The following is a 15,349-nucleotide window of genomic DNA, read 5'->3' as shown; positions in this document are numbered from 1 at the left end:
AGTGGGTTTTGGAGAATATTTTTCTTTTTCCTTTTGAATTGTCTTTAAGAGCAGGAGCACATAGTTGGCCTTCTTTGCATGAGGTTTCAAGGATCTGCCTTTGCAATCTCAGTTTAACTTGTGTCAATGGTTCTTAGAGTCTGTAGCCCAAGGCTTCCAAAATGATGTTTTTACAGCACCTTGATATCCCTGGAAGGACTCATGTAGGCCAAGGTATTGATCCTTTCAGTGAGCAGCCTCATCCAATTACCTCAGCTCCCCTACCCATATTCTTAAGGCCCATAATGTGCCAAAAGTTGGGAAGCAGTGCCCACCAACTCCCAACCGTGGTTGCTTTTACTTATCATGGCAATAAGTGTGAATGAGAAGGAGGTTGATGACAGTTTGGAAGTGGCGTTCCAGTTGGATAATGTATACCAGTTCCTGATTTAAATTGGAAAGAAAAATATCGCTTTTGCTGAAAGAAACCAGTTCACAGACAATCTAGAAGTGCTGATTGACTCAGGGTCCCTTTCTGGACCATTATCAAAGTTTGTTTCTTAAGTATAACCATGGAAGAGAGAAACACCTTTTGATGCATTCTATTCCTCAATTATAATTATTTATTGATAATTATCTCCCCTCCCACTTAGAGGTGTTGTTGGAAGCCATTTAGGAAGGTATTTTTATTATGACCATTTCAGACATCTGAAAAGTATGAAAAAACAAAATAATGAATATCCATATGCCTACTATGTAGTTTAATACATAAAGCATTTGCATAGTCTTGAAACCCCTATGTGTCTCTCCCTAACTACATTCTCCTTACCCCCTGCCCTGTTTCCCTAAACAACCATTATTCTGAACTTGCTTTTATCATTTCATACATATATTTACATTTTTTACTACAGTACCTAGTGTTTTGAGTGTTTTTAACTGTATAAATGTACCTGCTTTTTTTAAATTCAACATAATGCATTTGAGATTTATCCACTTGATACGTGTAACTTTACATTTTTAAAAAACTATCCTATGATAGTCTCTTTTCCTATTGAGAGATAACAACAATTATTTCAGAAATTTAAAGTTTTGGGGGAAAGATTTTCATATGTATTTTATCTAAGCCAAAGTAAAAGTATTTTTTATTTTAAAAATTTATGTTTTACTCAAGGCAAATGTCATCAGAGTTTAAAATGAGTAACAAAATTGAATATTGGATCTATGATTAAATAAGTCGAGTATTTTCTGAGTGCAGTCCAGTTGGATTTTTGCATTAAAAAAATCAATCATTTACATTGGTTGGCTAGAACACTGCCATACTTAGGAACCAAGGCCAATGCCATTTGGAATATGTAAAGAAGTTCTCTGCTAGATGTAATTCCTAAATTAACTAGTTACTTTGAGGCTTTAAAAAGCTTTAATAAAAGCCTAACACAGTGAAGCCAGTTACTGCTTTAAATTGTAACATCATGTTGAAAGTTGAACAGCTGTTTGAATATCAAACATCACATATATCATGTTTTTCAATTTTGGATGTTTTCTCCCCTCAAAATCCCATATTTTTAGGTAAATAAAGTAAAACAAGAAAAAGATATTTTAAATTCAGAAGTTCTGGAACAGAGAAAAGTCTTAGAAAAATGCAATAGAGGTATGTATTCCCAGTCTTTTTCCTCTGTACATGTAATTTTTTTTAATATGTATTTTGTGTTGTTTTATACCTGTGTTTAAAGATTCTGGTAGTAAAACTCTTCTGTATTGTGTTTTTCTAACTTGTAGCAACAAGTCTTCCTCATTCCTGTCTTGTGTCACCTTCCTTAGAGTCTGCGGACCTTTAAAAGTGCCTTTACTTGAATTCATGACCCACTCATTGTGAAGCTTCAAACCTAAATACTGTTTTGTCCTACACATATCCTGGAATGATGGCCTTATTGCCTATCCCCTCAGTATTTATATATTTGGAAGGTTATATGGTAAATCTCTCTTCAATCCGGAAGAGATAGGATAGCTACATGAAGTTATGCAAAATTGTATAGTAAAATTTTAAACTAAGAGAACATGGAAGATGGGACAAAGGGAAAGTGAGAGTATGTATTAGTATACAAAGTGCTTACCTGCTCTGAGTTCTTGTACATTTCCTGCCTGTGTGCCTGAAATCCGACTCTGAGCTCTCTGGGGGCCAGTGTGATGAGCGATTCATAATCATTTGTGTGAATCATGTAAAAATTAACCAGTTGATCAGGTGAATGAAACGAACGTGCTCCCATGGGAAGAAGCAAGTTTCTCCAAGGCTACTTCTAGAGAAAATTCTGTGTGATTTGATTTTATCATTCTTGTCATAAAACACAGCATGAAGTCTCATGGGGCTGCTTCTTTTGCACCCTTGTTTAGGGCAAAGGAGTGAGGCCAAAGTGCAATTAATTGCGCAAACATAGCTTTAAGTGAGGGGACTTCCTGTGCTATTTGTTCTGCTTTTCCCCTCAGCCACTGTCTTTCCTGGTTGAGAAGCTACAACCCTAAAAGGAAACCTTTCAGACGCAGGGCTTCCCTGTTGTTACTGGTGGTAGTTCTCCATCTTTGCATCATGTATGAATTGAGATTTTTGAATAAATAAAGGTGGGAGTTGTACTAGATTGTAACATTTCCTCTGCCTTTTGTGCTTTAAGAAGATAGACATGGTGTAGAGGAGTTTTCAGTCTTGATGCACTGTGCTAGCAACAGAGGGTTCTATAAAAGTTATCATCATGGGCCTTGCCTTCAGGGAGCCCCCTATCTAGGGAGAGACATTGTATAAATAAATACCACTAGTACCAACCCAATTCCTTTCAGAATCCAAGAGGGCCAGGACATGTGAAAATTCACTTTTTATTATAGTGTTCCGGATGTAGACAAGAAAGTCAGTTATCTTGCCCAGGGCTTCAGATAGTCATAATCTTCTTTGTTTTCTTTGGGAAATTTCTTCTTTAAATAGGTCTGAAACTCTTTTAACTCTCCAAGACCTATAATTCACATCCCAAACCACCACTTACATTTCTTTACTGAGTAAGACTATTAGTCTTTCCTCTGAGGAGGCAGTAGATTGACCGAGTGCAGAGTTGAAATTCTATGTCATTACACAGCAAACCGGTCCTTAGTCAGTTAGGACTGAAGTGCCCTGGTGGAACATTTTGTGAAAGCAGCCATTAAGGGAGCCTTTGTAAAGATTGTATCGATATGACTCAGCTCAGGATTGAAAGTGTGCCTGGCTAGAAGCAGATGGACAGACTGGTGTGCTACCCACTACTGTGTACCCTGTCTGGAATGGCCTCATCATTCCCTCTCTCCCGTCTATGTCATTACCCAACAAAACAGGCCGCAACATGTGAAAAGTGGGAAAGAATTCATGTTCCTCTGATTTGACAGGATCTTCCCTTTGACTCTTTCTGTCCATAGCGATGCTTTAGTTCAAAGCTCTGACCTGGGCCTGTATGGATGTAAGGCTGTTTCTCTTCTGTCTGAACATGGAGAACACTTTAAAATAACTTAAATATATATTTTTCTTTTCCTTTTTCTTTGGCTTTTTAGGCCCACACCCTCGACATATGGAAGTTCCCAGGCCAGGGGTCGAATCAGAACTGTAGCTGCTGGCCTACACTGGCTTACACCACAGCTCACGGAAACACCGGATCCTTAACCCACTCAGCCAGGCCAGGGATCAGACCCACATCCTCACAGATACTAGTCAGGTTGGTTACTGCTGAGCCACAAGGGGAACGCCAGTGCCCTCTTTTCTTAGACTCAAGTTATAAGGAAATTAGTAGCTGTGGGCTCAGCTGAGCCCTGAGTAAAGGAGACAGCTTTGGCCAAAGTTGGTATAAAGGGATTGAACCCACATCCTTGTGGATCCTAGTTGGGTTCGTTAACCGCTGAGCCACAAAGGGAACTCCTATGTATTTCTTTTTATTCAGGGAGTTCCCATGAATAAAAAAAAAAAAAATCTAAAACTACTCATACCCTCTGACCAACAATTTCACTTTTAGGAATGTATTTGTTTCCTAAGAGAATAAATTTTGAACATACACAGAGGTCTAGTTGCAAGGGTGCTCTCTGCATCACTGCTGAAAATAGCAAAATAATCTAGATGGTCTAATACTGAAAGATCAGTAGGTAAAGTATGCTATGTACAGGAAATAGTCTGTCATCAAAATTGTATCATATGGTGGAAAGTATGGATATACCTTGAGAAAGGAAAAAAAATGTCAACCTTTACAGCCCAGAGATAAGCACTATTAACATTTTGCTGTATATTCTTCCAGAACAGAGGCGGGGGGAAGGGGCAGGTACAAACTATTAGGTATAAAATAAGCTACAAGGATATATTCTAGAACACAGAGAATTTAGCCAATATTTTATAATAAATATATGGAGAGCATAACCTTTGAAAATTGTGAATCACTGTATTGTACACCAGTAATATAATACTGTGCATCAACTATACTTCAGTGAAAAAACTCTATATATATACACATTAAACTGTTTACTAAACGTGTTTATAACATATATGGCAGACAAAATACCAAGAAAAGAAATATCTCTTTTATCCATTGGTACTTTGCAAGCTGCTGGACATGAATTTCTACTTGTACCTTCCTTTGTTGTTGTTTTTTTTGTTTTTTTGTTTGTTTGTTTGTTTGTTTTTTAGGGCCACACCTGCAGCATATGGAGGTTCCCAGGCTAGGGGTTGAATTGTAGCTGCAACTGCCGACCTACACCACAGCACACTGCAACCCCGGATCCCCTACCCACTGAGTGAGGCCAGGAGTTGAACCCACATCCTCATGGATACTAGTGGGATTCGTTTCCGCAGCACCACAACAGGAACTCCCTTCCTTTGGATTTTTAATCATTGCTTTTATTCATAGTTTTGCCAGATATGTATCTATCACTAAACAGCATATTTTTTAATTTTGTATGTTTTTGAACTTTATATAAATAATACCATATTGCGTATGTCCTTCTGCAGCTCTTTGTGTTTGTAAGGTTCATCCATATCAAAGGATATTGTTGTGGTATGTTTATTTTCACTGCTGTATAATATTTCATTCAGTGGCTATACCAGATTCATTTATCCAGTATCCTACTGGTGGATGTTTGAGTTTTTTCCAGTTTAAGTTTATATTCCTGTTAACAGTGTTTTTGTTTCCATTATCCTGTATCCTCTCCAAACCTGACATAGCTGTGCTTTTTAATTTTTACCAGTTGCCTCTTTGGTGAGTATAAAAAGGTGTCTGTATTTTAACTCTCCATTTCCTTGGTTACTAATAAAGACATTTATTGTCCTTTCACATGTTTCCTCTTCTGTAAAATCCTTGTTGATGTGTTTTGTATGTATAGCTTTTAAAAAACAAAAATGAGCTCATTTCACTCAATAAATCTGCCTATACAATGCAATTTTGATGACAGATATTTCTTGTACATAGCATACTTTACCTACTGATCCTTCAGTGTTAGACCATCTAGATTATTTTGCTATTTTCAGCAATGATGCAGAGAGCTCCCTCTCAACTAAATTTCTGTATATGTTCAAGATTTATTCTCTTAGGAGAACAAATACATTCCTAAAAGTGAAATTGTGGTCAGAGGGTATGAGTAGTTTTAGATTTTTTGATTCATATGGCCAAGTTACCCTCTTGGGTATAAAAAGGTCTTATCAATTTATATTCCAAGCAGCAATGGATGAGGTCCTTATAGCCCTGAATAAGGAATCCTTTCTACACTATTTTTCATCTATATTCCTGCTAATCTTTGTGGAATATTGTCCATTTTCTTTTCCTTGTCTCCTAAGTGTCCATGCTAGCAGTAGAAGAGTATGAGGAAATGCAGGTGAACTTGGAACTGGAAAAGGACCTTCGAAAGAAAGCAGAGTCATTTGCACAAGAGGTAAATAACTTGCAGAGATCTTCTTATTTTTATTTTTAAAGAACTTTGCAGAGGACATTTCAATGTATTTTTTTTTTTTTTTTATGGCCATACCTGCAGCATATGAAAGTTTCCAGGTCAGGGATCAAACCTGTGCCTCTTCAGCAACCTGAGCTGCTGCATTCAGATTCGTAACCCTCTGCTCCATAGTAGAAACTCCTCAAAATGTTTTTTAAGCGCTTGTCACTTTGAATTAAGGATCAGCAAATTTAGGGAGCCAGCTATGGGATAGTATCAAGTTCATTGGATTTCATTTTCACCATCTGTAAAATGGGCGATGATGCCAATCTAACCAAATGATTTTAAAATCAAATGGCAGGATTTTTCAAAAGTATTTTGTAAACTATAAAATGCTGTATAGGGGAAACAAATTGTGTTTGGGGGTACCCAACTTGTGATGGAAAGTCCAGTTCGAGTACAGGGTTTTCATGTGTTTCCAGTAGCCTTAAGAATCTAGGTTGCAAAGTTCCTTTGTGTCACAGCGGGTTAAGGGTCTGGTGTTGCTGCATCTGTGGCATAGGCCACAACTGCAGTGGAGGTTTGATCCCTGGCCACGAAATTTCAGCATGCCGCAGGTACAGCCAAAAAATAAAAAAGAGAATCTAGATTCCATCTCAATATATCATCTGAAATAACAATATTGTAGCCTTACTATATCTCTTCAGCTGCTATATGGGCTCTCATACTTGAACTGATTCTTCCACTTGCTGTGGAACATTGTCATTATCTGAGTCTTTCATCAGTGTGCTGATTTTTGTCTCATATTAGAGGTAAGCTTTGAGCTTCTCATGTTCTGGCTTAGCTTTGTTGACATGTCGTTGGGTATTCCGTGGCTCAGGGACTGGTTTCCAGGGAAATGGTGAGGTACCAGTTGCCTGAACTGTAAGAGCTTATGATGTGGAGCTGATCTGCATGAGATTTCCATCATGTATAAATATTTTGAATCTGTGTGCATCTTGTAGGTTCAAGGAAAGTAGCTAAGAGAATGTATTTCATTCCTAGGTGGACGCATCTAAGATGTAGAAGGAAGACAGAGCGTGGGGTTATGGGGATGACATTTGAAAATTAGATTATGGTTTTGTGCAGGAATTTTTCTGTGTTTGAATGTAACTGTGCTAGCAATGAACTCTATAAAAGGTTTGGTCCCAGAAGATCTGATGTGAAATATTATGATTCAGTTTATTCAGAGAATTTAATGAAAGGTGAGTAAATATTGTTTTCTTATGTCTTGGAGGGGAGAAAAAAGATTGAAGTGTGTTAGGGCCCTTTGGAAAAAGCTGCCGCATATAAATGATGGAGTTAAATAAATGGTTGAGGGGGAGGGAAAGTAGAGATAATGTGAGGATGCCTCCACTGCAGAGCTGAAAAGGTTGGCTGATTTTGACCTGAATGCTAAGGTCTTATTTTGAGAGACATTTTTCAGTTTTCCATCTGTTCTTTGTAGAATGATGTTAGAATACAAAGCAGCTCAAAGAAAAACTTGAAGGCCATGCAGTAGCAGAGAGGACAGATGGAAGAAGATTCCTCTAAGAATATGAAAATGAATGATTTAGTATGCGTGTACCTTGTAGTGAATGCTGGAAACAGGGATGCTCACACATGAACCCCGAATGAGGAGAGAGCAGTGTGAGGAGGAGAGCAAGAGCAGCGGTGGTCATATTCCTGGTAGCCTAAGTATTTGCAGCTGTGCTCAATAATTTTACAATATCTAGGTTTGATCTACCCAATAGTGAGAAGAAAATACAAAGCTAGATTAAAACTAGGATACCTTCCCTTTTGCAGGCTTTACAGACTCTCAGATTTTCAACAGATAACGGCTGTTGGTGCATAACTTAGTTTAACCAGAGGAGTACAACTTTTGCATTTTGTTTCTTAGTGTGTTCAGCAAACATCTGTTAAGCGAGACAGTGTTCTGATATTGGGAATATGTATTAATAGTAAAGAAAGCAGATGAGATCACTGCCTGTTGGAGTGTACAACACAGAGCCTTAGAAACCAATTTTTAAGGTTAATTTATATTACATTTTTAATTACAAAAGGAAGATATATACCTTGTAAAAATACAAATAATTCTCAAGTGTGTAAATTTAAAATGAAATGTTTCTTCCTTACTTCTGCTCGCACTTGTCCATTTAAAATCTAAAACCAGGGGTTCCCTGGTGGCCTAGCAGTTAAGGACTCAGTGTTGTCACTGCTTTGGCTCGGGTTCGATTCCTGGCCTGGGAACTTCTGCATGTCATGGGTGCTGCCAAAAAAAATAAAAAGCAAGAACACTGTAAACCAGCTATAATGGAAAAATAAAGATCATTATATAAAAAAAAAAAAAATCTCCCACAAAGAAGTAAGTCTTCATACTGTGTTGTTTTTGTATTTCTATAATGTAATTTCAGTTTTTGATGACTTTCTTGTACTTTTTCAGTACATTTCTTTTTGCTGTGTAGTTTTTCTTTTCTCTATTTAAAGGTGTGGATACCTTTTTCAGCACATAGTCCCAACACACTATGAGATATTATGTAATCATTTCTTTCCAGATAACTCAGATTATGATGTTTTAATGTTATTTTGGAAATAATTATATATTAATGATAGAATATTTTCTTCTCGTACTTTGAAAAGATTTAGGAAATTTCTCAGAAATACTGATACCAGTGATGTTATTTGTCTGATAATGAACTTGTCTAACCAACAAGTTCTTACCATAGCTAAAAACCAAATTCATTAGTGTTTGGTAACTGAAATTTCTCTTAAAGTGTATAAAAGGTTGTCTCATGGGTAATATTTTTCAAGTGACCATTATTATTGAAAAGGATTTCTTTTCTGTATATTCTTCTTGTATTGCAATTTAGAGATTGTTACAGGATTTTGCAAAAGAAATTCATGTTATTAACATCCCTAAGGCATAATCTTTATTTTTTTCTCTCCAAAATAACAGAGTTGAGACAATTTATAATCATGTAAAGTACCTGAGTGCTACATGGAAAAGGAGAACTATCCCTTTTCCCAAGAGAGAACCAAAGCGCAGAGAAGCATTGCAGGGAGAGTAATAAAGCCGCCCTTGGCATTGACAGTCTGCTTGTGCCGACATTGTCTTACTGCCCAGCTCCCACCTCTGTCTTGGTCAGCCCCACTGACAACTGCCTCTCTGCCTGCTACTGAACTCTGGGCTCTCTTGGTGAAAGGCCTCACTTACTGAAAAGCCAGAGCATCTCATTTACTTAGGTATCATTTCTTGGCCTTTCTCGTTGACTCTTTGAGATATTTTCTAAGACACCAGCAAGGGACTCCAACCAGTTAAGTTTTAAGAGGGAAAATTGTATAAAAAAAAGAAATTAATAAGTTATCTGAAATAACCCATTTCAATTAAACCGTTGGTCTCAAATTTAAGATAATATGATGGAATATAGAAGTCCCTGTTGTGGCTGAACGGTAACAAAACAAACTAGTATCCATGAGGACCTGGCTTCAATGCCTGGTCTCATTGGCCTCACTCAGTGGGTTGAGGATCCGGCATTGCCATGAGTTGTGGTGTAGGCTGGCAACTGCAGCTCCAATTTGACCCCTAGCCTGGGCAAGTCCATAGGCTGCATGTGTGGGCCTAAAAAGACACACAAAAAAGAGATAGCATGGGAGAGTACTGATTATTCTTCCCTAGTGTGTGGCTGCCTCTGGTCTCACTTTTCTCTAGCCCAGCACTTGTGCACATGCACACACTCATCCACTCATGCTATCTCCGTACCTGTTCATACACAGAAATGAGGAGTCAGATGGAAGAAGAATTAAAGTTCACTTGGAAATGTTGTTCTATTGTAAGATGGGCCTAATTTCAGAATTTGTAGAATATTTCATGCTTGGAATCACTCATTGACTGCCTTATGTAGGGTATTAAGAAAATGAAATGAGGTGACTAGAAAATAATGTTTTTTTCAGTCGTGTAAAGTGGTGATGATTAAATGAATCATGTATGTAAATTGTCAAATAAAATGCTTAGTAAATATTAATATACTTTTTCCATTCTCCTCTTTCCCTTCCTACTGTTAACTGTTTCGTCACTGGGTGAAAACTAAGTGGTTAAAAACAAAACCTTAGGTCTAGGAAATAGTAGAGCAAGGAGATTAACCAGTGATTAAGAGCTTGGGCTTGTAAATCGGTCACATCTGTGTTTAAATCTTTTTTTTTTTTTTTTTTTTTTGTCTTTTCCAGGGCCACTCCTGTGGTATATGGAGGTTCCCAGGCTAGGAGTCTAATCAGAGCTGTAGCCACTGGCCTCTGCCAGAGCCACAGCAACATGGGATCCGAGCTGCGTCTGTGACCCTCACCACTGCTCACGGCAATGCCAGATCCTTAACCCATTGAGCGAGGCCAGGGATCAAACCCGCAACCTCATGGTTCCTAGTCGGATTCATTAACCACTGAGCCACGACGGGAACTCCTGTGTTTAAATCTTGATCTTACCACTTACATGTGTCTTTTGGAAAGATGCTTAACCCCTCTGAGCCTCAGTTACGTTATTAGTAAAAGTGAGATATAGTGTCTACTTGACAGCTGTGTCCTTAGGGTTAGATAATATGTACGTAAAATGATTGCTACCGTATCTATCACATAGTGTTTAGTACATTTTAGCTTTTCATAGCCGATGCACTTAACTCAGGGTTAATGTAAGGATTAAAATAATGTATATAAAATATTTAGTAGAATACCTGTTATAAATTCTTGATAAATATTAGCTGCTACTGTTAATCAATGTATTCTAAAGCAATAACAAAATATTAAAAGCTACAGTGTAAGACTAAGCTATCGTATATATACTGTGCTGATACAAGGGTAAAAGTTCTGAAGATTGTATAAAAGTTACAAATAAAGTCATAGCCATCATTCCTTCTAAAACTGTTATACTACAATCCAGAAATTTCCTTTAACTTTTTAGTAAAAACTCCACAAACTTTTTTCCTTTTGCTCAAATTTCATTTGAGGAGATATGTGAGAAGGATTGGTATACACATTTTTGTAATTAACTTTGGCAGATGTTTATTGAACAAAACAAGCTAAAGAGACAAAGCCACCTTCTACTGCAGAGTTCTGCTCCTGACCAGCAGCTTTTAAAAGCTTTAGATGAAAATGCAAAACTCATCCAGCTCCTTGAAGAAGAGAGAATTCAGCATCAACAGAAGGTAACAGATTGTCTTCTGGAGTTTTAATATACACACACATACTTAAAATGAGAGGAGTCAGTTCAATCCCTCATCGTCCCAGGATTTTGCCTAAGTTGTGAAGTCTTTACAGTCTTTTCACCTTTTAGGGAAAAAAAAAAACACCTACCAAATGAATTTAATTTAGTAGTCAGCTAAATGTATAGCACACTGTTGTAAATTTATGATGTTCCTTTAAACTATCTGAAAGGTCGGGAGAAGTGAGGGAAAGAGACACCTCGAAGAGAGCTTGGATAATGCAGTTTGGAAATCTATCAGTTGATTGTTTTCTGGAGACTGCAAGTACACTCACAGAGTGTACTGTGTATTGGTCTCAAAGAGCTGGTGGGAGGGGTATCGGTTTTATTCAAAGAGAGAGGAAGAGTCTGTGTTCATAGTAATTGTTTGCTTGGAGAAAATTTCTGATTTTGTAAACTTGCACAAATGTCTGTGTTTAAGTGGTTATTTCAGTTTGAGTAGAGCTATTCCAGCTGACACAGCCTACCCCTGTGTGCTGGGCAGAAAGGATAGTCATCCTGATGGGTGAGAAAGGGAGGCAGAGAGGCGAAGAGGTGGAACAAAGCCTATCCAACTAATGAAACCACTTAAGAAGATTGCATCAATATTTATACTGCTTACCGTGCACCTAGTTTGAGCAGGAAAGGCTGTTAGCTGCCATTTGTTATCACCTGTCGAGGTCTTTTTAAGCAACAATATTGACATTCAATCCTTGGAATTTCCTAGAATTTTACAGAGTTGGTTGTGAGGCAAAGTTAATGTTTTTTTTCTTCAGTAAGAAATGTTGGCGTGTGTGTGGAGAACCTCTCGATGAGTAGGTGGTCACACTGATTTTCCCTGGGAAAGAAGCCTGGGGAATAGGATACATTTTTTTCTTTTTTTTTTTTTTCTTCTTCTTTGGTCCCCATATACAGGAAATAACCTTTTCAAATAAAGAGAGAATGAAAGAATGTTTTTTATTTAACTTATGTTAGAATATTTTGGTTCCGAAAAGTTCCACTTCTTGTAGTTAATTCACTTAGGGAATAATGCATGCTAAGAACTTATGAAATTGTGTTGAAGTATGGAACTAAATTGTTGTATATGTACCTTGTTGGGGTAGGGGGAGAGGTACTAAAGATTAGATAAAAGTTATGAATGAAATTATAGCAATCAGTACTTCTAAACCTGTTATATTATGCTATAAAATTATTCTGGATAACATATATTTATAATACATATAAAATTATATATATATGTATTTTTTGCTTTTTAGGGCTGCACCCATGGCATATGGAAATTCTCAGGCTAAGGGTTGAATTGGAGCTGTAGCTGCCAGCTTACGCCACAGCCACAGCAATGCAGGATTCGAGTCACATCTGCGACATACACCGAAGCTCACAGTAACACTGATCCTTAACCCACTGAGCGAGGGCAGGGATCGAACTCGCATCCTCATGGATACTAGTCATATTTGTTTCCACTGAGCCACAACGGGAACTCCATATTCTGAATAGTCTTTAATGTATGTGGTTGAAAATATTTCTTACTGGTCTCTAAGGTCCCTTGCAGATTCAGCAATCTTTTAAACACAGCTGTGTTGTTTTGATGATTATAAAAACATCTTTTGCCTCTTCTGGTAAATAAATTTTTACAATACAGAAAAAATTAAAGAAGAAAATTAAGATTACCTGAGAATCCCATATTTGGATGCATATACAAACTTTATGTAATTATATAACTTTATGGATACAGTTTGAATGGAATCATACCAGGCATATCGCTCTGTTTTTTTTTCAGTTGGTAATATATCATCCCCTATCAGTGTATCATGAACTATGTGACTTTAAATTGTTGTATAGTATTTCATTTAATGACCACTCCATTATTTATTAAATCAGTAATATCGTTGGACATTAGAGTTATCTCCAAATTTCCCTGTTACAGAGAACACTTTAATGAATATATTTGAACCTTTGTCTTGCTATTTCTTTAAAACAAATTCTGAAAAAGTATTATTGAGTTAGACCTTTTTTTCTTCTTATTTTTAAAAATATATTTGTGACCAAATTGCCCTCCCCGAGTCTTTTTCATAATACCTGAATTTTTCTCTTAAAAATGGGCACAAAAGTATTAATCTGTTTTAAATGAAGTTTTTTACTTAAATGACTATTTTACTTTTTTGAATCATGTTTAAACATTAAATTATCTGGCTCATAAGTCTCCAGTAAGTTTATATTGAATCTCATGGCTGATAATGATTTTAAGTATAATCTGTATCCCAGAATTTGTGTGGCTTTTAAGATGACTGGACTCTCTTTGCTATTAAATACAAAGTAAAAGAGAAACATTCTTTTTCTTCTTATTTTCCTTGACAGAGGAAAAACTGTATCACCCCATAAATGTCTGTTTATAACTTATAGGTCAAGGAATTAGAAGAGCAGCTACAAAATGAAACTCTCCACAAAGAGATACACAGCCTCAAACAGCAGCTGGAGCTTCTAGAAGAAGATAAAAAAGAATTGGAATTAAAATATCAGAATTCCGAGGAGAAAGCTAGAAATTTAAAGCATTCCGGTAAAAGCATTGCGTAGGCTATTATGTCTTATTATTAATTTGAATCTCTCATGACCAGTAAAAACCTGGCATATAGTTGGTTCAGAATATTTCCTGAATTCTATAGAAAAATACCAAGATTTGTTTTAAATTCCTTCATTTCTGTCACAATTCAATAGAATAGCCGCTGTAATCAAGTGATTTGCAAATATTTAGGCTTCTTTTTTGGACTCAGAGCCTTTGTGAGTATCACATAACAGCATTAAGAGACAGAAGAGATACTATTAATGTTGGAAGATCAAGACTTCAGCTTTTCTCAGGGCTTCAGAGAGGAATGTTCATTCAATACTTATTTTGTTCATTTTAGGGTGCATTTTTAAAAAGAAACTTTTTAGGTTCATACTGGCTTCATTTTTGGTGTCTAATTATACACACGAAATAATACTTTTCACACCTAACAATAAAATGGGCAACAATATATATATTAAATGGAAAAACTTTTAAAACACCAGGGGATATTTAAAGGATTTATTCATTCAGTCTTAGAAGGCTTAACAGGAATGTGTGAGTTGGATTTCTACACAGGGATAAGTAATAAGTTTCTGTTGGAAGGTAGGTAATTTAAGGAGGCAGGTCGTTCCCTTTATAACAGCTTCAATATTCACTTTAGAATTTTTTGGTTAATTTTATACTAGAATTTTGAAATCTGTACAGAAGAACCAAGTAGGCTTCTCTTCCTTTAAAAAATATTAAAAATACCTCTAATCCACAATGAAAATTAATTACAATTTTTAAAAACATTGATCGAAAATGAAGAAAATAGTCCATTCTTTTTAGTGACTGTCAGGGTAGTGTGTAGCAAAAGCCATCTTTATTGTAAATGAGACACACGCTAGAGATACTCGAGATTGGTTTTGAACATGTTTTATTTAGCATATGCTGTATGTGTACCCACCCATACCCAATAGCCTAGGGTGCTATAAGAAATATAGAAGAAAAGAAACCAAACTCCCTTTGGAGAAATAGACATATGCATATGAAATAACTAGGGGATACTTTTTTTTTTTTTTTTTTTGGTCTTTTGTCTTTTAGGGTCACACCTGAGGCATATGGAAGTTCCCAAGCTGGGGGTTTCATCAGAGCTGTAGCCACCGGCTTATGCCACAGCCACAGCAATGCCAGATTTGAGCCACGTCCATGACCTACACCACAGCTCACGGTAGCGCCAGATCCTTAACCCACTGAGCGAGGCCAGGGATCAAACCTGCATCCTCATGTATGCTACACAGATTCATTTCCACTGAGCCACGACGGGAACTCCATCTAGGGGATTCTTGATGTTGGAGAGCCCACTGCTTACTTACTGCTTACTTAGTGTTAAGAGTAAAAACAAATGGACAGACTCTTAGGGTAAAGACAGTCCTAGAAAGTGGAATGGCTGTGGAGAGGGAGAGCTGTTCCTGCGTGCAGTACCTGTAGCACATTAGAGCCCAATTAGAGGTATTCACCTTGTGATAAACATTTAAATTGAGCTTCTTGAAGTCAGAAACTGTGACTTGAACAGCACCAAGCATGTTCTCTTTCATTGTTGGTGAAATTAATGGCTTGAATGAATTGAAAGAATACATTGTGTTTCCAGAATTCTCTTCAAGAGAGCAAAAAGTTTCTGAATTAAA

General features: G+C 36.9%; 1 protein-coding gene across 4 annotated transcripts in view; it reads left to right on the top strand.

Moving 5' to 3' along the window:
- SHTN1 (shootin 1) overlaps nt 1-15,349 on the top strand; it is a 109,716-nt gene that overhangs the window by 49,161 nt on the left and 45,206 nt on the right. For all 4 annotated transcript variants that reach the window (XM_005671487.3, XM_001925635.5, XM_005671488.3 and 1 more), the window contains exons 7-10: nt 1,546-1,627; nt 5,801-5,895; nt 10,956-11,102; nt 13,541-13,694. In XM_005671487.3, coding sequence (XP_005671544.2) covers nt 1,546-1,627; nt 5,801-5,895; nt 10,956-11,102; nt 13,541-13,694 — 478 coding nt within the window. The remainder of the gene's footprint in view (nt 1-1,545; nt 1,628-5,800; nt 5,896-10,955; nt 11,103-13,540; nt 13,695-15,349) is intronic.

Source organism: Sus scrofa, chromosome 14, assembly GCF_000003025.6.
Source record: "Sus scrofa isolate TJ Tabasco breed Duroc chromosome 14, Sscrofa11.1, whole genome shotgun sequence".
In the NCBI taxonomy this organism is placed as follows: Eukaryota; Metazoa; Chordata; class Mammalia; order Artiodactyla; family Suidae; genus Sus; species Sus scrofa.
The sequence above is the reverse complement of the archived record's forward strand: the minus strand, read 5'-3'. Positions and strand labels throughout refer to the sequence as shown.